Genomic DNA, 22,124 nt, shown 5'->3' on the forward strand with positions numbered 1-22,124 from the left:
TATTTGCTGCAAATTCACAACCAGGTATTTTTATTCCTCGTGGTGCATTTGCTGTAATTATATCTCGAATGCTTTATGCAAGTGTGTCTTAGCGCAGTGAAGCTTACGGCGTCACATCCTTAACCGAGTATTTTTATCTCGCTCGCGCACCCCAGAGCTACTTGGGGCTATGCCGGGAAGTGGAGTCCCACCGGGACCTGTACGGGCGCCTGCAGCGTCGCGCGGCTCGCTCCGACGGCACGGTGCTCAGCCAGGCCTGGCCCCTAATGGAGGGCCGCTGGAAGGCCCTGGAGGCCGGGCTGGCCCAGTGGCGCCTGAGGCTGGACCGGGGCCTGCCCGGCCGCCTGGCGCAAGTGGCCGAGTGGCTGGCACAGACCGAGGAGCAGTTGAGGAACGACCCCCTGCCGCAGGGGCAGCTGGACGGCGCGGCGGTGGCCGCCAAACTGGCTGAGTACCAGGTGGGTTGGCTCGGATATTATCATCGTCGTCATCACTATCATCATCGTCACCAACACCACCGTCATCATCGTCATCGTTGAGAGGGTCACCGAGTGCACAAAGAGGAGACTGGAGAACTGGTGGCACCAAAGCAAGAAGTAGTTATAGTCTAGCAGTAGGTTAGTACTTTCTGCTGTTTATGTAATTACAGGAATACTCGAATGTGACGAGGAAACAAGCAATTTTTCGAAGCAAATGTTACAAATTTTGAAGCAATAGCTTTATATGAGGACCCTGCACGGACCTTGCTTGTGTGGGTGTTGGTCGTACTGTGGCAAGGCCATGGGAGAGAGCATCACCAATGGAGTGCAGCTGTTGTTCTACGTCATAGCGCACGGGACCAATGGTATTGCTCTGCTTGGAGTAGGGGGACAGGGGAGGTTAGCGGTATGCTAATGACCCCCCCCCCCCCCCCCCCGTTTGCTGCTTAGGCACAGGGGTTGTGTAGAAGGGTAGGAGCTGCATATTATTAAAATCATCTAATAGGCATGAAGGCATTGCACAGTCATATTGTATACGCGGCAGCATTTCAGAGAAAATGATTCAATGCCCCCCCAAAGAAAACGGATGGATGAAGAACAAGAGAAGTCCATTATTTTTTTTCAATTTCTTCATCACGTGTCACATTGCATACCGTTCAGATGGCAAGTGCTGCTCGTTCAAAAGACCTTATCAAGTGCTATCGCACCTTCATTGCATTTGACGAAATTTCTAATGCAGGAGATTTTCTGACAGCCCTGCACTTTGAGTTGCAACGAGCTTGAGCTTTCCTTTCGCTTTCAGTCGCTCCTGGCTGACTTAGAAGATGTAGGGAAGTGGCTGGCAGAGCAGAAAGCTTCCCCCGCCGTGGTGGCCGCCGTGGCGCCCGAACACATTGCCGAGCTGCAGAGGCGCGTCACGGACCTTTCGTCCTCCGTGCGGAAGCGTCTGCTCCTCTTGGACATGGAGCGGCGCAAGCACGCCCTCCTGACCCTGGTGCGGTCCGTGGAACAGCATTTGGCACAGCTGGAGCTCAAGCATGGATCTCGGCAGCAGGTGGGTCCTGAGATGCTTGGAACGCATTCATTGAACTGTCAGCCTTTTGCATTTTAGAGCTGCGCTTTTTGTTTTTTTATCGTGCGTCAATGTGAGATCTCTTGAAGTTGCTCCTTGTCCGTTCACTTTCCTTTCAGCCTCAGTCTTCACCGCTTTGTTTTTTGGACTACACACTAGGCATACGGGACATTTGCCAATATATTTGCTTCCTTCTAAATTGGCAAACGTGTGTGAAGCACCAAACATGCAGCCCCCTATTTAGCCACAGGTGTGAAAGTTTGACATGTCCAGTTCCAAATATATAAGTATCACATTGTAACACAATAATGTGATGAGGTAAACAAAGGAAGACTTGGCATACTTGCCAAATGTGCATAGATCAAAGCTTCGTCGTAACGAACTGAAGGTGCCATCCAGCTATACTCCGTTTCATCTTACGATGGACCGCAGCGGAGGCTACAAGCCATCCCACACAATCCAGCATTCTGAATCTGTCACGTGACTATGCGCATCACGAGTCACTGTGCCCCTCCCAAGGTCTCGTGTGACAATCGCACAGCATGGGCCTTTTCCGTTGGCTCATAGCATTTGCTGCGGCTCACCAGAACGTGAAACGGAGTGTAGCAAGGTTTTAAGCTCCTGTTCATTACCTTTGACTAGTGTTGTGCGAATATTTGAATTTTTGAATAGTAGGTTTGAATAATATGCTATTCGATATTCGCTTCGAGATGAACTGCGATATTCATACTTTTCGAAGTGTCGATTGCAGCGAGTTAACCCCGTTGATTGCTCTTTATTCCGAGCCCATGTGCGCTGCAGAGAAGCAATACCCGCGGAGCTTGCGGGTATTGCTTCCCCGCAGTGCTCTGGTGTTCAGTGAGAAGTGCACTCAACAAGGCTATCCTAGCGCGATTATGTAAGAGTATAAGTTGGGCAGTGATGTGACAACCGGCGCTCATCATTCGTGCTTTTTTTTTTTTTTCAAATTTAAAAAAAAATGTTTGTATGTAGCAAGTAGATTTATAAACTTCCTCGAATAGGATAGCTGCAACAATTTTGTTGTTTACATGCCAAAGTTCATAAATATAGCTATTGGCGACGTGCGCGACCGAAAGTGTCGTTGTGGTCGGCCTTCCACGATTGGCCCAAAAGCTGACTATGACGTCGGAAAGGGTATACCGTATTTACTCGCACAATGAACGCACTCGCGTAATGAACGCACCCCCCAAGTCGGCTCTCAAAATTTCGACTTTTTTTTTCACTCGCGTAATAAACGCACCCCCAACTCGGATGTCAAAATTTTGACCCCCTTCCCCCACGCGCGCGAAATGAACGCACTTTTCTATCCTGGTGCAGCGAGGTCGCGACTGCATGGGCAGCGTGGGTGAACAAAACGCCTTGCAAAAGGCGTTAAAAATATTCGAAAAGATCCAACGAAAGCAAGAAAAAAGAGCATAAAAAGGAGCTTTCTTTTTTTTTTTTTTTTTTGCACGGCGCAGCCTGGATTTGGGTTCGCGCGCCGCCGCGCGCAAGGAGGTAAGAAAGAGAAGCGCTCTAAGCGAACGAAACAGCTTGCGAAAGGCGGCCAAAAAGAAAAAAAAAAAAAAAAAAACCCACAGAACTAAGAAAAAAACAAAAACAAAGAGGAGCTTTTTTTTCTTCTTCTTTTTTTTTTTGCACAGCGAAGTTTGTTTCCGGGGGGTCGCGCGCCGCGCGCAAGGAGGTAAGAAAGAGGAGCGGAGAAGCCCTCTATGCAAACAAAACATATACAAAAGGCGCCAAAAAAAAAATCCCGAAATTGTGAAAAAAAAAGAAGAAAAACTGAGCTTTTCTTCTTTTCTTTTTTTGCACAGCGCAGTTTGGTTATGGGGGGGGGGGGAGGGGGGGGGGTCGTGCGGTCGCGCGCCGCGCGCAAGGAGATAAGAAAGATAAGCGGAGAGCCCTAGCTTAAGCAACGCCTAAGCAAACAGGACAGCTTGGGAAAGGCGGCAAAAAAAAACAACAAAAAAACAAGCAACTAGGAGAACAAAAAAGAAAGGAGTTCTTTTTTTTTGCACAGCTTAGTTTGGTTATAGGGTCGGGCGCCGCGCGCAAAGAGATAAGAAGTTACTTCGATTTTTCAGCATAAAAGGTCCCTTCATTATGCGAGTAACTACTGACGCAAAAATTTTACTTCGCGTAATGAACGCCCCCCCTAACTTTGCATCAATTTTTCGGGAAAAAAAGTGCGTTCATTCTGCGAGTAAATACGGTACCATCGACGGAAATAAAAGGAATGAAAGAACTTTAATTTCGACGGTGTTGGCAGTGTTTCTTTGAGAGCGCAATGATTTCAGGCTTCCACCATGCTATTTACAAACACCATCGAACTTGTTGTTCGCAAGGTAATGACGTCACAAGGGGGAACCATAGGAGGGCGCCACCAAAACATCTCGCCGCTAATACTCAGGTTAACTAAGTTAACTGAACTTAGAGTGGACAAGCGGAAGGTTTAGAACAACCTTCACGAGTTCAGCTGAATTTTCGTTTAAGCATGGTGCAAGGTAGTGAAAGGCTTGGAGAAACTGTTCGATATTCAATCAGAAAATATTCGGCCAAAAGCACTATTCGCTTCGAATTTGCTTTGAACTCGAAATACACCATTCGTACACGACTAGTTTTGACATCACTCTGAACGTTTTCTGAATTTAACTTCTCCAGTTTCAGCTGAAAAAATAATACGTCTTTTTTTATTCACTTACGTCATTCTCTCGGTCTATGATATAAAACTGCTTGCTCTCATTCCTTATCATGTCGTATTACACCTGAGACTGCGGTGGAAGAAATCGGAAGAACTTTCAGTAGAAGGAACAGACACAGAGAACGTTTGAGACGTTCTCTGTGTCTGTTCCTTCTACTGAAAGTTCTTCCGATTTCTTCCACCGCAGTCTGAGACGTTCTCTGTGTCTGTTCCTTCTACTGAAAGTTCTTCCGATTTCTTCCACCGCAGTCTCAGGTGTAATACGACATGATTAGCTACCACCAGCTCGCCTGCACTCTCACCGTCTTTTCTCATTCCTTGTTGGGCAGTGTGTGTTGGCGCAGGTTTTGAGTCCGGTCAGAGTGACGTGCGTGTGTTTGTCTTGGTGTCAGGTGGAAGAGCTCCTGAAGAAGCACAAGGAACTGCTGGAGAGGGACCAGGTGTTTCAGCAGTTTGAACGGCTCTTCCGGGAACTCCAGGAAGCGCTGGACATGTGCCAGCGGGGGTCTGCACTTGGTGAGCGGACATACTTTTCGAAAGAGTTTCGTCGTGTTTGGTGCGTTAGTGACACAACGTGCGAAGCCTCCAGTGCTTCATTAGGAACTCCACGTCCGGACACAGTGCCACGGACATTTCTGTCATCTCTGCATGTTCAATACGCTCCAGAGCTTCCTTGCCGGCGCCAAGTCACGTAGGAGTAATTGTTGCCTCGTTGTTTGTGCAGCACTCCCTTCGTGGCCGCTGAGAGACTAGGCTGGGAAGCATTCTTTTAAAGATGTCTAAGGTTTCACTCATTGGAACGTTCGCTACTTAGGGCAATTTTGTCCTTCTTCCTGCACAGTACGGAAGAAAAAAAGTAACTTTACACGGGAGCCAGGAGCGAAATAGCGCCTCCGACATTGTAAAAATCTGAACAAAAACATTGTCATGGATTGGCCGAGTTTTCATCTGCTTTTAGGCGAGAGAAGAGCCCCAGATCTGACAAGGCATCCCCCAAAAAAGTCAGTTTGCAGTGACACTGGTAGTATCGGCCTGAACTCGTGTCTTTGTCTCACATATTGCTTATTCACTTCTTGCCAGATCGATACGATGACGTTCACTAGGACTGATCTTGACAAGTGGGCAAGAGCTAGTTGGCGTCCAAACGTCGACACCACAACTAAAACGCCGCCTTTTCGACCCTTAGGTTTCCAAGAGGTTGACGACCAGGCAAGGTACCTAGGCGAGGTGCACGAACACTGGGCCACCCTGTCGGCTCGTCTTCGCACGGCGGGCAGCGTCCTGGCGGAAGTGGCGGCGCAGTGGCAGCAGTACGACGCCCACTACGGACCGGTCGTGCAGTGGCTCGACCGGGCCGAGATCGTACTCCGATCCGCGCCGGAGCAACAACAGGTGAGTGAGTGGTCCGACTCACCCGTCCCGAGCTCGCCGGACGCTGTGGTTTGAATTCATTGGGACGTGTGAAAGCACGCTGACCTCCGACTGCGGCAGGAATTTGAGATACGAGAAACGTTTTAGAGAGTCGACCAAACCACCCCTCGCTTGTGGCATATCTGCCCGAGGCATTAAAACAGCATGGGTTCAATAGTAGCTTGGAGGGTATGAACTGGGGTCCCTCAGAATGCGTACTGGCCCTACTGCTTGCAAATTATGGACCAGTCTTGTTTGCATGTCGTGTGCACTCTGGCAGCACATAACGTTTGACCAGGTTGCCCGCACGTTCAGCCATCTCTTGGGATCTCTACCGCCAGGCAGCCAAGTGTAATTGGCCACGTGAGCTGCGCACTGCCGCTGATATATAAGGCCAGCGCTGAAGTATGCACGGAGATTGTGTTGGTGCCAGCGGGCGACGATGACTGTTGATAAGTGATTGCCATAATGTCCCGAAATATTCCTCACCCTTAGAGATAGCCCACCCCCATTTCTGACATGATTTTATATTTTCTTTCAAAAACACCGAAAGATAGCCCACTTCTATTATAATTGCAGTGCCCTGGCCAATGGTGACTTCGAACGAAATGGGGTTAGCTAGTCACAGTGGGAGATAAGCAAACTTTGCTTACTGGGAAGGACAGTTGTTTATGCTCCATTGCCCCTCAGTGGGAAAACAAGTTTTGCAGGTCACAAAGTACAAAAATAGCATATTTTAACTTTTCTCGTTCGGACACCAAAAGTTCGCCCACTCCTCATTTCCACCCGGTTTGCTCTCGCTCTTAAGTGGGCTATCTCTCGGGGTATTACGGTATGCGTTGTTGAACCAGCATTTTTTATCATTCTCCAAGGCGGGTAGCAGCAAGGGATACCCAACAACGTGTTTGGTGTTCATTTGTAGTAGAGTCTTGACTCATTAATACAGACCTCATTAATTCGGATATCCCACTATATGGACAACACTTCCGGGTACTAACTGAGTAAATGCATGCATTTTTGTCTCATTTTGGACAACTCACATTGTGGACGCTTTCTGGGGAAATGGAGGTGTCCATACAAGACATCACTGTACTGGACTCCGAGTGGCTTTTTTTCCCTTTTGACACCTCCCACAACCCATTAGCACCCGCATTTAGTATATTCGGGGTGACATTGTATACCTTACCATAATGTCCCAAGCCATTGCCCATCCCCGTGTCATCACCCACCTCACTTTTTGGGTGAATACCGATTTCCAAAAAAACACAGTGGTCACCCACCTCTACAAATACCCCGACGCAGACTCTGCGATCCGCGAACATTCGTCCTACCCGAATGACGCAGCCGCAGACCTTACGGTTGGAGGATGTCCATGAAAAAGTGAAGCGAAGGATGGCAAGAAGCGAGGATGTCCATGAAAAAGTGAAACGAAGGATGGCTTTGTTTACGGATTTTCTCCCCCATTTCCGCTACCCCAAAGTCGAAGTATGTGCGTGCAAAAGGAAAATAATGGAGAACAAAATTAAACCTTGTTTTGCTTATACAGAAAAGTTTCTTTGGACAAAAAAAAAAAAAGAAAATCAGAAAGATAACACAAGTCCTAACCCATTCAGGGATCGCGAGGTGAGTGAATGTCCCATATCCCGGAATGTAACTTCAGAGCGTAAGGACAAAGCCCGTCTTCACCAAAATAAAATCAAATTACTGCGAATACCCAGTCATCCTTCCAGGACGTCGCAACCGCGGTTGGTGAGATTGTGCGATGCTTGAGACAAAGCCAACGGGTAAATAAAGATTTGCTGGAAAGTCGCAAAGAGACGTTTGTGAAGCGTCCATTTCGAGCTCCGTGTCTGGTGCCATCCCCACCACGCAGCAACGCCTCCTCGCAAGCCGCGCACAGACGCACGCATATATGCACGAAACAATAAGGCTGCACAAGAACCTGGATCTACAGGATGCCCTACTTGGCCCAATGCCAAAGCATTTGCCAACGCAATCTCAGTCTCTCGATCCCGCTTCCACAGCATCACTCTTTGTCACTTCTTTCGCCCGCCCGCTCGCTCGCTCATTGCACCTGGTTGGATTTTTATTTTTTTGTTGACTCTTTTTGCTTTTTTACCGACGAAGGAAACATTGCTGCTTTAGGAACGTTTTTCCACGGAACAAGCGTTTGCGCCCTATGTCCATCAGCGGTGTTAGTCGTGCGTGTGCGAGCAACCAACTTCGGATTGTAAAATGTTTCTTCATGAGCATTTCTTGTATAAAAAATTAAACTAATTCAAGTTTTGACTTTAATGTATTTCTTGTGCAGCTGCGCTAGATACCTACAGAAAAATGGGTGTTTTTTTAGCTTTTTAGAACTTTTTGTGCTTACCCACCGAGACATGGCCCACACCCACTTTTCTTATGAATTTCAGGTGACAGGGGCTGGGCAACGACTCACGGTATTACAACAGTTTTATTGCCATTGGAGGACACTTTCATACTTCTTGTCTGTAATTAATGCTCCCGTTAATTTGGGCTTTCGGTGTTGCTGAACTTTGTCGGCTATTTGCTGGCAATCTCTAAGCTTTGCGAACTGCCTCTAGGAACCCCTCAAGGGCTCATTTTACTATTTCTGTAGTGGGAGGAAGTATTTTATTTACTGGGTTTTCTGGCATCATTCCTTCAGGAGTTCTTCAATGACCTTCCCAGCTGGAATGAAAAGAAAAAGTGCGTAGTTGATTCTGGCCAGTACCTCGCCGCAACGAGCAGGGATGACCTGGCGTCAACGCTCCGTTCCCAAGTGCAAGGAGTGAAGCAACGCTGGGATGCACTCTACCCGCAGGTATGCAGACGCAACGGGTTCCAACTTGTCGCTGAAGCTGCACCGCTTTATAAAAAGTAATTGTGGTTGACTTTTTTTCTTTTTTTTTTACAATACCTTTGTTAAATACGATGGCACAAAGTGCATCTGCTCAGTACGGCAAGCTTCATTTCAAGTGCAGCAGAAATGTTTGTGTCGTTTCAGATTTATCTTATTAAGTTGTCACATGTTGAAATTATATTCAACCTGTAATTTGAAATGAGTCATAAGTTATTATAAATCAGTAAATTTTATTTTGCACGTTTTAGAGGTCTTGGTTTCAATTTGCACTCTTGATTTATGACGTATCAAGCCTAGAAAAAGAGTTCCCGTCAAGAGTCAGACTTGTGTTGTGACAGAAAAAGGAATTCTTGGAATAACTTTCGAAAACATGCTTGTAAGCAGCCTGCTTATTTGACTTTGAATTGACATGACTACATAAACGTGCTCTTTCTAAAATGTAATACTGGCTTGAAAAATATAATCTGTGACTTATAGATCAAGAAACAAAGAGGTGATTTGAAAACTTCTTTGTTTTCACTGTAATGTTTCCTCTTTCGAGACAACTGCCTTCTTAAACGAGAACCTATTTATGTTTCCTGGGCAGTCCAAATTGATCTCCACTCCACTGCTCACGCATCTGTTCTCTTTTTTCTTAAAATTTCTGAAAACAGCACGCACAAAAGATAGGAGCAATTACATGTACAGCACTGTCTGTGTGCTCCTTCCTCTTGTGGTCATCTTTTGTGTACACTACACCGTTCTCACCATTTGAATGTATCATCCACCAACTAGTCCTAGCTTCAGCCTTCGTCCGTCTCCTCCCCAGATCCACGCCTTCCTGACCAGCGGGGAGTCCATCAGGGCCAACCAGCAGTTCCAGACGGGTCTGGACCAACTGCGGCGGTGGTTCCACGAGGCAGAGCTGCTGCTGTCGGTCCACGTGCCCTGCGAGGTGCCTGCGCTCGAACAGCATGCTGAGGACCTCCGGGTGAGTCGTCAACGCGTAGTTCTGTCAGGAAGATGGCTAAGCGGTGTGCACAGTTTCACGGCCCACCGTATTATATGAGTCCACCAATATTTGTGTTCACACTTTGAGCGTGTATGGACACGAAGGCTGCATCAGCATTCGGCGTGAACTCATCGCATCAGCATTCGGCGTGAAAATAGCAACTGCCAATGTTGCTTGACGGAGTTTTAAAAGGGGTCTGTTTGATGCGAGCCCACAGCAGGATGGGGCATTCGTTTTGTGAAAAGTATCCATGTGGGATTTAATGCAAATGCGAAGCAGGTTTGGATGTTCGTTTTGTGAAAAGTAGTTGTGGAAAAACCATACATTCCTACGGATCAGTATTGAGCATGGTGTTCTAAAGTGGTAGCTTTATATGCGAACCCTGCACGGACCTTGCTTGCTTGTGTTGGTGTTTGTCGCGCAGTAGCAAGGTCACGGGAGAGGGTGTCGGTAACCAAGCGGGGCTGTTGCTTTGACATTGCAGCACGTGACTAGTGGTGTTGAGTCGTGCAAGGTGGGGGGAGGGGGGGGGGGGTGTAAGTGGTGCTGGTGCACTCACACTATTTTTCTCCCCCTTTTCCTCTGCATAGGAATGAGGGCTGCTTAGTAGGGTAGGAACTGCGTAGTAGCAGAAGTGGAGCTATTTTACGGTGACATTATGTGCGTGGTAATATATGAAAGAAAATGAAGCAGTGCTCTCAAAAAAGTGGTGCGTGAATGCAGAAAAAATTAAGTTTTTTATGCATTCACAATTTCTTTGTCGCATGTCACCTTGTTTATCAAGGGCTATTGCACCCCCATTGCATTTGATGGGAAGTCGAAGCCAGGCAATTTTTCACGCTACAGAGAAGAAAGACTTGGATTGAGCGCGTTGGTAATAAATTCAAAAATATACGAAAGAGTCAGACGAAGAGGACGGACAGGACAAACATATTTCGTTAATAAATTCAAAAATATACGAAGGAGTCAGACGAAGAGGACGGACAGGACAAACATCTTTCGTTTGTCCTGTCCGTCCGTCCCCTTCGTCCGTCCTGCCCGTCCTCTTCGTCTGACTCTTTCGTATATTCTTGAAGAGAAGAAAGGGGGAACAGGAGCAAACTGGAAATTGTTGCAGCAGACTACAGGGACGTCAGAAGTCTTGCTCAGCATACCTTTGAGTCTTGGTTTGTTTGTTTGATTTCACAGAAGCTGCAGAGCAAGACGGAGGAGCAGCAGGCGCAATACAAGGCTTTGTCCAGGACGGCCCAGATGCTCGTTCGAGACCTGAGCCGTACCGAGGTGGACAAGATGATGTCGGACATGAAGAAGGTGACTTTGCTGGCTCACGTGACGTGCCATTGCATCGGGTGACATGGACGTGCTTCGCACTTATTCACGCCATCATTCATCCATCTTCTTCTGTCTTGCATCTCCAAGCATTTGCCTTTGAAGAGACTGATTTTTCTTTCATGCATCTAAGTACTAAAGGGGAGTGCTCTGTAGTGGTTCGATTAATTTTATTGAACTGTTCATTAAGAAAGTTATCGGAGAAAATTACACATGCAGTGCCCTAAAACATTTTCTTCTTAGCATCAGTTTTTTTTTTATAAAGTTAGTGCTTGTCCAGTTATAGTGATCATCATACGTAATTTTTCTTAGGACTGTACCAGTATTGTCCGGTGTGTGTGGGTTAACTCCCGTGTAGGTGCTATAGCAACGCATTAAAATGCAATTAGGTCAAAGTTCAAGCTTTTTCCGGCATGCCAACAGGCGAAGTGCTATTTAATTGTTTTTAACTGAAACTGCAGATCAAATACATGAGCTCAACATGAGTCTTCAAACATGTTAGCAACCCTGAGGACTCCTTGAGCATCCAAATTCTCTCTTACCTGTATCTCCAAGTACGTACAGTGTTTCCCAAGTTTCGGCAGGGTTGAGGCACATCTGTGCCATGCAGTAATACATAGACGCGAGCAGAAGGCTCCACACTGTGCGTAATATTGTTAACGGAGCTTGAAAGCCTGTGGTGTACAATGCTCAAAAAATTTATATGGAACACCCAGACTTTGTCCTTTCTCATGGGGGTGCAGTCCTGGCGAAGTCGAACACCTTCGTGACATTGCCCTTCAAGCTGTTCTTCTAAGCGCCACGATGCGGGGCCGTTGTTCGACTGGCACTCTCATTATCATTGTCATCTCTCTATTTCTGTGTCCATGAACAACAATTGTCTGTAATGTGGCACAACAGTGTTCGGTGACAGGTTAGAAACTCAGTAGGAGCTCCAACCCCAGCACGCAACCATTGCTTTCTGCCGGGCTTTGGCTGCGCGTGCGGCAAAGTGTTATCGAAGCCAGAAATCTTTCACTTGGGGCTCTTACTGGGTTCCTAACTGTTACCAGCCATAAAACTGTGCCCCCAAGAGAAAAGACACGGTTCACACATTTCATATAAGTTTGGGGAGCACTTTCTATGACCGAAGACCGATCCCAACTGGTTTCCTGACGCTCAACAGGAGAAAGAGAGTCAGGTGCGGACGGAGGCCCGCTGCTCCCAGCGGCTGCGCACGGTGCTCCAGGTTGCCTCGATCGTCAGGGCCCTGGACGCGGACATGGACAAGCTGGACCGGTGGCTGGACAAGGCCGAGGATGCCATCGCCACCTACACCGTGCCCAACACCCAGGCCCTGGTCAACGACCAGCTCGAGAAGCACAGGGTGCGTCAGACAAACGTCCCCGTCCGTTTTAATTGACAGCTTCATACGGGAACCCTGAACAACCCTTGCCTGCTCCTGTTCGGGGCGGCTGAACCGTAGCAAGACTATGGAAGGGAGTGTGCTAACACGCCTCCTCTCTCCGCTGCGTAGGAACGGGGGTTGTGTAGTAGGGTAGAAACTGTGCATTAGTAGAATGATGTAGTCGCGAAGGCATTTCCAGGTTGGGTTGTGTACGTAGCAGCATTTCAGAGGGCACGATGCAATGCCCCCAAAAGAAAGGTATATGAATCATGAGGAAGAAGAGAATTCCTTTATATATTTGCAATTCCTTTGCCGTGTGTCGCATTGCTCGTCATTCCGATAGAAAGTTCTACTCGTTAAAGACCCCATCCAGTACTAACGCACCCTCATTGCATTTGACGGATTGTTTGAAGGGATACTGACAGGGTGTATACGCTCGCCAAGGTTTTTATTTGTGCATGACATATTGTCACGAATGAAGGTGACGAAAAGCCGAACAGTGAACTGAAAATAAAGATTTAATGGGCGAACTTGTGCCAACCAAAAATAAATAACGAAAGAGCGTCGAGGTAGCAGAAAAGCGGGCGGCGGTTCGGCGGCACTACAGAGCGCTAGCGAAACTGGGACTGACTTGACAAGGTCGCGGGAGCCGCTTATCTACCCTGCGTCACTATCTCGAAAGTTCGACAAAGAAGGTTCGAGCGTCGCGCGCTCGGGGCGAGGATGAACTGGCACTTTCGAGAATAACAAAGCAGAAGGAAAGTTACGTCTGCTGCGAGAATGACCGGGAATCTTCTAGAAGACCGTGACCGAGCGTTGCTTTCTCGGCTCTGCGGGTGGCATTATCCCCCCTTTAAAAGTGCATCGCCCCGATGCAAAACGAAAGGAAAACGGAAATGGCTAAAACAATTACGGCGAAACAAAACAAACATGCAGTTTCACAATCCTAACGCGCGTAGAACGGCTTGAGTCGAACTACGTGGACGACTTCGGGTCGTGGCTGGCGGCGTCCTGATGGGCGAGTTCCGTCGGGGAGCACCTCGTAGTTCAAGTCCCCAAGGCGGCGGATGACCTTGTAGGGTCCGAAGTAGCGTTTTAACAGTTTCTCGCTGAGGCCGCGGCGGCGAATGGGCGTCCACACCCATACCCTGTCTCCGGGCTGGAACTCCACGTCGCGGCGGCGAAGGTTGTACCGGCCAGCGTCCACACGTTGCTGGTCCTTTATTCGAAGATGAGCTAGTTGGCGTACTTCTTCTGCTCGTTGGGTGACCAGCTGGGCGTCGTCAGTGCCGTCATCCGTCGGGTCGTGGGGCAGCATGGCGTCGAGCATCGTCGTCACCTTTCTGCCGTGCACCAGCTGAAAGGGTGTAACGCCGGTAGTTTCTTGAATCGCCGTGTTGTACGCAAACGTGACGTAGGGCAGCACTTCATCCCACGTCTTGTGTTCCACGTCCACGTACATAGAAATCATGTCGGAGATGGTCTTGTTTAGTCGCTCCGTCAGCCCGTTGGTCTGCGGGTGGTATGCCGTGGTCCGGCGGTGGTCGGTGTGGCTCAGGCGGAGTATCTCTTGTGTCAGTTGCGCCATGAACGAGGATCCTCGGTCCGTAATCAGGACTTGGGGAGCGCCGTGTCGGAGGACGATAGACTCCACGAAGAATTTGGCTACTTCCACGGCGGTCCCCGATGGGAGTGCTTTTGTCTCGGCGTACCTGGTGAGATAATCAGTTGCCACGATTATCCACCGGTTTCCCTGCGCCGACGGTGGGAAAGGTCCGAGAAGATCCATTCCAACCTGCTGGAATGGTGCAGTCGGGGGCGCGATCGGTTGCAAGAGACCTGCCGGCTTCGTCGGTGGTTTCTTGCGTCGTTGGCATTCGTGGCACGAACGGACGTAGAGGTGGACAGTCTTCGGAAGCTTGGGCCAGTAGTATTTTTCTCGGATTCGAGCAAGAGTCCTACTGTAGCCAAGGTGACCAGATGTTGGGTCGTCGTGGCAGGCTTGGAAGATCTCTTCTCGAAGACTAGCAGGAATCACTAACAACCACGTTGAGTTGTTGTCCCCGAAGTTTTCTTTATAGAGGATACCTCTCCGGACGGCGAATCTTGGCAGGTCACGTGAGAAGGCTCGGGGAATCGTACCCCCTCGTCCCTCCAAGTGGTCGATCAATGCACGCAGCTCAGGATCGTCCCGCTGGAGCGCTGCCATGCCGTGAATGCTCACCGCGCCAAGAAAGTGGTCGTCGTCGTCGTCTTTGGCACATCCGGCAGCTGACTCGACAGGGGCTCTGGACAGGCAGTCGGCGTCGCTGTGTTTTCGGCCTGACTTGTAGACCACGGTTACGTCGTACTCTTGCAGTCGTAGGCTCCATCGAGCGAGGCGTCCCGATGGGTCCTTTAGGCTCGCTAACCAACACAGCGAATGGTGGTCGGTGACCACCCGAAAAGGAGTCCTGTACAGGTATGGGCGGAATTTCGTGATGGCCCAGACGACGGCCAGACATTCCTTCTCGGTCGTTGAGTAATTGCGTTCCGCGTTCGACAGCGTCCGGCTAGCGTATGCGATCACGCGCTCCGCACCGTCTTGTCGTTGGACCAGTACCGCTCCGAGTCCTGTATTACTGGCGTCCGTGTGGACCTCCGTTTCGGCTGATTGCTCGAAGTGGCCGAGAATCGGTGGTGACTGGAGCCGTCGCTTTAGTTCGTCGAATGCCTGTTGTTGTTCTTCACCCCAGTCGAAGTTCACGGCGTCTTTCGTAAGGTGCGTTAGCGGCGCAGAAAGCTTGGCGAAATCCTGAACGAATCGCCGGTAGTATGCGCAAAGTCCCAGGAATCTTCGGACGGCAGTTTTGTCGGTGGGCAATGGAAAGGCCGCTACGGCGCGAGTCTTCTCAGGGTCAGGACTTACACCTTCGTTGCTCACCACGTGGCCCAGGAACTTCAGTTCTCCGTAGGCAAACCGGCACTTCGTCGGCTTGAGGGTGAGTCCTGCGGTCCTGATTGCCTCTAAAACGGCCCGAAGGCGTCGTAAATGCTCGTCGAAGTTGGCCGAGAATACCACGACGTCATCGAGGTAAACGAGACAGCTCTGCCACTTGAGGCCTGCCAGGACGGTGTCCATGACACGTTGGAACGTTGCCGGCGCCGTGCACAGTCCGAAGGGCATCACCTTGAACTCAAACAGTCCGTCGGGCGTGACGAAGGCAGTCTTTTCTCGGTCTCGTTCGTCGACTTCGATCTGCCAGTAGCCACTCTTAAGGTCCATCGACGAAAAGTATCGGGAGTGGCGCAGCCGGTCCAGCGTGTCGTCGATGCGGGGGAGCGGATACACGTCTTTCTTCGTGACCGCGTTGAGCCGCCGGTAGTCAACGCAGAATCGAAGCGTTCCGTCTTTCTTCTTTACCAGCACAACTGGAGAGGCCCACGGGCTGCTCGAAGGCTGAATGATGTCGTTGTTGAGCATCTCCTGTACTTGTTCATGAATGGCCTCTCGTTCCTTTGGGGAGACCCGGTACGGCGGCCGATGCACAGGGAGCGCGTCCTCGTTGGTAATGATGCGGTGTTTCGCAACTGTTGTCTGGCGCACCCTCGACGTCGTCGCAAAGCAGTCGCCGAACTCGGCGAGGAGGTCTCCGAGCTGTCCTCGTTCTGTGGCGCTGAGCTTGGGGTTAACGTCAAGCTGTTGCGGCACTGTACTGGACGGCTGACATGGCGAGGGCTCGTCGGAGATCGCGGCGATTTCGGCGTCGGCCCGGAGTTCCTCGACGTGTCCTATAGTGGCACCTTTCGTTAGATGCTGCGCCTCCGGTCGAAAGTTCGTCACGAGGACCACACAACGTCTATCCTGCAGCTCTGCTACGCCCCTTGCGACGCCTATTCCTCTTCCGAGAAGCAGTTGGACGTTGCCTTCCAGAAGGACTTTCCCGCTGGCAACTGCGTCGGTCACGACGGGCACAAGAACACTCGACCGTGGCGGCAGGTTCACGTGGTCCGCAATGACTCGGACGGCGGCTGGCGACGTTTTGGATTCCTCCGGAGGTAGCACGGGCTTTCGCAGCGTCAACCTGTTTGCTCCAAGGTCGATCACAGCACCGTACTCACAGAGGAAGTCCATGCCAAGGATGACGTCTCTCGAACAGTCTTTGAGGACGACGAACTTCACGGGGCAGGTCTCTCCGTGGATGTCCACGCGCGCAGTACACCTTCCCACTGGTGTGATGAGATGTCCGCCGGCGGTTCGTATTTTTGGGCCATCCCACGGCGTCATCACTTTCCGAAGGCGGCGAGAGAGCTTCCCACTTAAAACGGAATAGTCTGCTCCGGTGTCGACGAGTGCCTTCGCGTCGTGGCCGTCGATGGTAACGTCGAGGTTATTCGACACCGTCACAGAAGCGTCGTTCCTATCCGTTTTGTCCCTAGTGTGGGAGCCCTCCGACGTTTGTGGAGGATATTGGCGTCGTTCGTCACCGGCAATACCACCTCCCGGTATTGCCGCACTCAGTTTTCCCGGCGAGGCAGGGGGGACAGGCTTTCTTGGCGGGACCTACGATGAGGCGATGCAAGGCGTTGCGGTGATGGCGATCGGTAACCGCGGCGGGGAGACGGTCCTGGGGATGGCGAACGGCGGAGGTATTCGTCGATGTCCCTAGGTCGCTCTCCGTAGCGTGGTCGCGGGTCGTCGGGGTGGAAGCCTCGTAACCCCAGCTGCCGGTACGGGCAACGGCGGTAGACATGATCGGCTTCCCCGCAATGGTAACAAAGCGGGCGTCGGTCGGCCGTTCGCCACACGTCAGTTTTCCTGGGTGCTGGTTTTTCCGGGCACACGTGCTGTCGTTCTTCGCGACGTTGGTAGTACTGTGGCGCTGGAGGTTGACGTCGTGGTGGCACCGTAGCTTGGCGGGGAGCTTGCGGCGGTCGTCTGGCCATGGCGGCGTAGGTCAGCCTCGGTTCCTCAGGGGCTTGCTCGTTGACGGGAGTTTCAGGCTGCAAGGCCCGCTGTACCTCGTCGCGCACGATCTCGGCGACTGACAGCGACGCCGGGCGCTCAGTAGCGGGGAGCAGCTTTCGGAGCTCCTCTCGGACGACGTCCCGGATAACGTCGCGTATGTCCCGGGTGCGGGCGCCGTTGTCGGTGGAGGCAACGACGCCGGGATGTCGTTGGTAGTAGGAGGCGCGTGCTTGGAGGGCGCGCTCCATGTTCGTTGCTTCCGTGACAAACGCTTCGACGGTGGTCGGCGGGTAGCGGACGAGGCCCCCAAAGATGTTGTCCCTCACCCCGCGCATGAGGACACGCAGCTTCTTGTCATCGGTGGCTTGTGGGTCGGCACGCGCACTCAGTCGCAGGACGTCTTGAACGAAGCTGGTTACGCTTTCGTTGGGGCCTTGCGTCCTCGTCCGAAGGAGGTCCTCGGCTCTCTCTTTTCGGTGGTGACTGGCGAACGTCCCTCGGAGCTCTCCTTTCAGCTGGTCCCATGACGTAATCGAGGTTTCACGATTCTCGAACCACTGTCGCGCCGTTCCCTCGAGGGAAAAATAGACATTTTGAAGACGCTGTTCCGGAGTCCATTGGTTGTGCAGCGCCACCCGTTCGTATTGCTGCAACCAATCTTTGACGTCTTCGTAGATCTCGCCGTGGAAGGACGTCGGTGTACGAGGGGCGACGGGCAGGTAGACAACGGGGGCGACAGTCGGGGTCTGCGACGACTGGGGGTCCATGGTCGGCTTCGTCGACTGGTCGGTCTTCTTCGGCAGTAGACCGTATGAAACCCGTGCAAAGTACCCCGCACCTCCACCAGAAATGTCACGAATGAAGGTGACGAAAAGCCGAACAGTGAACTGAAAATAAAGATTTAATGGGCGAACTTGTGCCAACCAAAAATAAATAACGAAAGAGCGTCGAGGTAGCAGAAAAGCGGGCGGCGGTTCGGCGGCACTACAGAGCGCTAGCGAAACTGGGACTGACTCGACAAGGTCGCGGGAGCCGCTTATCTACCCTGCGTCACTATCTCGAAAGTTCGGCAAAGAAGGTTCGAGCGTCGCGCGCTCGGGGCGAGGATGAACTGGCACTTTCGAGAATAACAAAGCAGAAGGAAAGTTACGTCTGCTGCGAGAATGACCGGGAATCTTCTAGAAGACCGTGACCGAGCGTTGCCTTCTCGGCTCTGCGGGTGGCAATATGAGAGCCCAACTACCCAGAACACAATTTGCGGCTGAAAATTAGTTTTTTTTTTTCTGCCCGAAAACTGCCGATTGAGAACTGGCCGGTTTGAGTTGCCCTAACTCTCTCTTTCGTGGTCATGTGCCGTTTTCTGTGGTTTAGACGCACACGCCAAACATAATCAAAGGCGTGGGTCATCGAAAGCACACACTCAATATTAAAAATTGAAAAAGAAGATATGATGCCCATTTTTTGTGGCTTTTAGAAAGCTGCAAATATGTTGATTGAAAGAAAAAGTTGCACAGAGAACCAGATGCACTCTGTTGCATTCTCTGCATAATTAGGGGAGGATCGGTGGCCGAGTGGGCTGAAGCGCACACCCAGCTCGACGGGCGTGGAGCGAAAGCTCGCACTGCAGAACCCAGGCATCCTGGGTTCGAGCCCCACCCCTGCCCGTTTCGATCTGGATGAGTATCGCACCGGCGTGCGGTCGTGTATCACTACTGCGTGGTGCACGTTAAAGACCCCAGGCTAGCGGTTGGACTGCACTGGCTAAATTGCTCATCTACAGCGAGTGACTCGTCGCAACTTTAAATGGCAGACTGACTACACGCTAGCCTCCCCACAACCCAAAAAAATCTGCATAATTCTCAACATGGGGTTGTATCGTCGGAGTTGCCGGCAGGACGGCTGAACAAAGCGGACTAAGCGATGGCGGCAAACGACAGGCATAGGACCTCTACTCGGAACTGTTGTTCGCAGTACCGGCGAGTCTGTCTAGCTTCGAAAGAGAAATTATTTATCGATCAGAACAATTTGAATTTACTTCATACGACACGCCCAACCACCGAGCTGAATCGCACAAAGACGTTGGCGAGTTGTCGTCGATTCTCCTAGTTGATGGCATCACTCGTCTTATGAAAACAAATTGGTAAGACCTTGAAAAACGTGCAAACGTCAAGCACGAAATGCTTGACTTTGGCGTTTTTTGTTCGACAAGAGTTTTTCACCTGTCTCGCACAACCAAAAAAACAAAAGAAAAAAAAAAAAAGAAAACACAGTTGGGTGTAACTACGTGACTTCCAGCCAGCTCTCCCCCTTTATGTTTTTTCTTCCTTCTCAGTCCGGTTTTGATTTCGAGCAGTTGCATTTTTTTCACTTCAATTAAAATATATCTAATGTTGTCGCACAATATTGATTGGGTAGTTTTCTGACACCGTATTAAATCACCTAACAAAAAAAAAAATTTGAGGAGTTTTCAGTGTTTTTTAAGCCTAGGGAGTTTTCTCCCTTTAGGAGAGTGGCATTCGAGATTGCGGTCATTGACGGTCTGTGCTTCGAGGAAACTCCGCAGTAATTTTCAGGCCGATTCCGAATTTTGTATTATTGGTTTCCTGAAGCTTAAGGCGAGGTGCTTCGTTTACTTGCAGGTCTTTTTCTCGCAAATGGCACCCATGAAGTCCCTTCTCGCGAGCAAAAACAAGCTGCACCGAGACCTGAGGGAGGAGGTGGGAGCGACGCCGGGCCTCGACACGTCCAGGGTAGACGCCAGGATGGCGGCACTCAACGAACGTTTCCAGGTCGGTTACTGCGTTTGTGTTGACTTTTCAAGGACACCACCGACCAAATTTATTTACCGAAATCAAACTTTGTTAGTATTATCGCCGTCATTTTGCCTTTACGTTTTGTGTCTATACCAGATCTTCCACTTTAGGCAATATAAAAGCCAGATTGAGGCTATAGTAGTCGGATGTTTCGGTTTCCTCATAGCCATCATGACCGCGCGCCGTTCGTCTCCGTGACGGTCACGGGACGGCTGCCATTCTTTTCGTGTTCTTTAGGCGCGAGTGCTTTCCGGCGATTGACCCGACATATCGAAGTGATCTTGATCGGCTGAACGTCGTGTTGGAGCGGTTCTAGATGGCGCCGGAAAAGGCCCCGACACGCGCGGCAAATATATCAGGACGACTGTGGCTGAAAAAGCTGACCCATCACTTCAGAAATCGCCTGGCTGGCACTATTTCTAGGGGTAGGCTATCTTTTTAGTGTTCTTCCTTGAACAAAAAAGCTTGCCTCGAACCAGGTTGGGTGCCATTTCTGGAGGGTTGGGCATCTCTCAGTATGTTACGTATTAACTTAGAAATTAGAATTCGCTATTTGCACATGCCCACGCAGAGCGCAAGTTCGTCTGCTTCTTGTACAGGGGCTGCGATGATGTCAAAACGCCGAGCTCTTATTGGCCGATTGAACAAAATAGTGGGTAGACCCCAAGGCATCTAGCATTGAGTTACCACTATCCTTTCAATCTAAGCCAATCAGAGCTCGGCCTCGTTCTGACGTCCCCTCAACTCCTGCGCAAGAAGCAGACGACTTGCTCTCCGCATAGTGTGTTGGAGGTGAAGAATAGCAGGAGAAGGTCCTCCTACACAGCCCCTACTCCTTTCACTTTAGCAGAGCAAATGCTCGAGAGGAGGAGAGGGGGGAAACCACCAATCAGGAAGAACAGTGCTCTGCGAGGCGGACTTGTACTGCTATTCTAAACCTGCAACAGACTGTAGTCGTCTTTATGAAGGATCGAGAACCGCTAGTGTTGTGATGGTGGCGACGCGTGGTGACGAGCCGCACTCCCTGCAGAACTGCGCCTCGTTGGCCGAGCAGTGGGAGCGGGCGCTGCAGGAAGCGGCCATGCGCTGGGAAAACCTGTTTGACGCTGAGCAGAAGGCCCTGGACTGGCTCGCCAAGGCGGACGTTCACCTGGCTGAAAACAGAAACCCAGAGGCTGCGCGGGTGAGTGGTGTCAGCTCGAGGATGGGTACCGCAAGAGCCACCGACTAAGCTACGCTTCGAAGCAACGACATTTCGGTTGTCTTTGCGCTTAAAATCGTAATTGCAAGTTTTCCGAAGCTTTATCCGAAATCGCAGGAAATGCTTTTATCGTTAAAGGGGTCGTGATATGTTTTTTCGAAATTTTGGGCTACAGTAAGCTTTCGTTAACTCGAAGTCATAAAAAGTCAAAATAAATTCAAGATGTGTTTCTAGATAAGCCAGGTACCAAATTTTCATTGCACTGATGGCGCATTGTGAGAATGAAACCCTTCCAACAATGGTGCCAATGGACTTGACACTCACAGGGTGTGCTGCACCGCCCCACCCTGAGTAAAACAAAACCTCAACAAAATTATCAACAAGCAACATTCATAAGATGAGACAGCAAAACCGAGAAGCAAGAACGGAAAAAAACCCCAAAAAAACAGAGAACCCACAAAAAGAATTAAAGAAAGAGACTAAGAGCAGAAGATAATGTTGAGTGCGAGGGAAAGAGAAAAAGCGGCACCTACCGTTAAGCCAAGCCAAGTCATATGGAAGGGGAAAAAAAACTTATGACACGGGACTTTTACGGCGAAGCTGTTAAGGGCTAGGTTCCCCAGGATCGTGTCCGTGTATGTCGACACAAACCTACCTGGACAGCTACCGCCATCTATGAGCGACGGCGGCAAGCACACAACCAGTATGGTTTCCGCCATCGCTCACAGATGGCGGCAACCTTTCCAGCTATCATAGAAGATTGGATACTTGAGTGCGTTGGTGGGAATTCATCGTAGGAAACAGCGTGAAAAACAGTTAATGATGAAGAAGAAGCACACAGTGTATGGAGTACAGCTCCGCTGGTCTTCCTTCGTCACAAAATGGAAAGGCTGAACCAATTTTTTT

At 50.3% G+C, this 22,124-nt stretch overlaps 2 protein-coding genes and 1 long non-coding RNA gene across 3 annotated transcripts in view; 2 read left to right on the forward strand and 1 right to left on the reverse strand.

Annotated features, from left to right (window-relative positions):
- LOC121834802 (nesprin-1-like) lies at positions 1–8,570 on the forward strand. Its single transcript, XM_042288596.1, has 5 exons — positions 1–458; positions 1,282–1,533; positions 4,666–4,789; positions 5,460–5,665; positions 8,355–8,570. Exons 1-5 carry the CDS (start codon positions 267–269, stop codon positions 8,568–8,570), a joined length of 990 nt encoding a protein of 329 aa, XP_042144530.1. The 5' UTR covers positions 1–266.
- A 192-nt stretch (positions 8,571–8,762) lies between these two features.
- On the reverse strand, positions 8,763–9,663 carry LOC121834823. Its single transcript, XR_006077335.1, has 2 exons — positions 9,297–9,663; positions 8,763–8,842 (listed from the first exon to the last, which is right to left on the reverse strand). It is a non-coding gene; the product is annotated as an uncharacterized LOC121834823 (long non-coding RNA).
- A 1,047-nt stretch (positions 9,664–10,710) lies between these two features.
- Positions 10,711–22,124, forward strand: part of LOC120847716 (nesprin-1) — a 29,455-nt gene continuing 18,041 nt past the window's right edge. Inside the window, exons 1-4 of the mRNA XM_042288597.1 lie at positions 10,711–10,851; positions 12,035–12,235; positions 19,844–19,993; positions 21,048–21,200. Of these exons, the coding sequence (XP_042144531.1) occupies positions 10,792–10,851; positions 12,035–12,235; positions 19,844–19,993; positions 21,048–21,200 (564 nt within the window). The 5' untranslated portion in view covers positions 10,711–10,791. The remainder of the gene's footprint in view (positions 10,852–12,034; positions 12,236–19,843; positions 19,994–21,047; positions 21,201–22,124) is intronic.

This window comes from Ixodes scapularis, unplaced genomic scaffold (assembly GCF_016920785.2).
Source record: "Ixodes scapularis isolate PalLabHiFi unplaced genomic scaffold, ASM1692078v2 PGA_scaffold10__122_contigs__length_95168666, whole genome shotgun sequence".
Lineage (NCBI taxonomy): Eukaryota > Metazoa > Arthropoda > Arachnida > Ixodida > Ixodidae > Ixodes > Ixodes scapularis.

Excerpts from the sequence above, each read along its gene's own strand:
- LOC121834802 (XM_042288596.1), top strand. The coding sequence starts at position 267 with ATGGAGGGCCGCTGGAAGGCCCTGGAGGCCGGGCTGGCCCAGTGGCGC. Across the intron at positions 459-1,281 it reads CCAAACTGGCTGAGTACCAG|TCGCTCCTGGCTGACTTAGA; the intron begins GTGGGTTGGCTC and ends TTTCGCTTTCAG. Across the intron at positions 5,666-8,354 it reads CCGCGCCGGAGCAACAACAG|GAGTTCTTCAATGACCTTCC; the intron begins GTGAGTGAGTGG and ends TCATTCCTTCAG.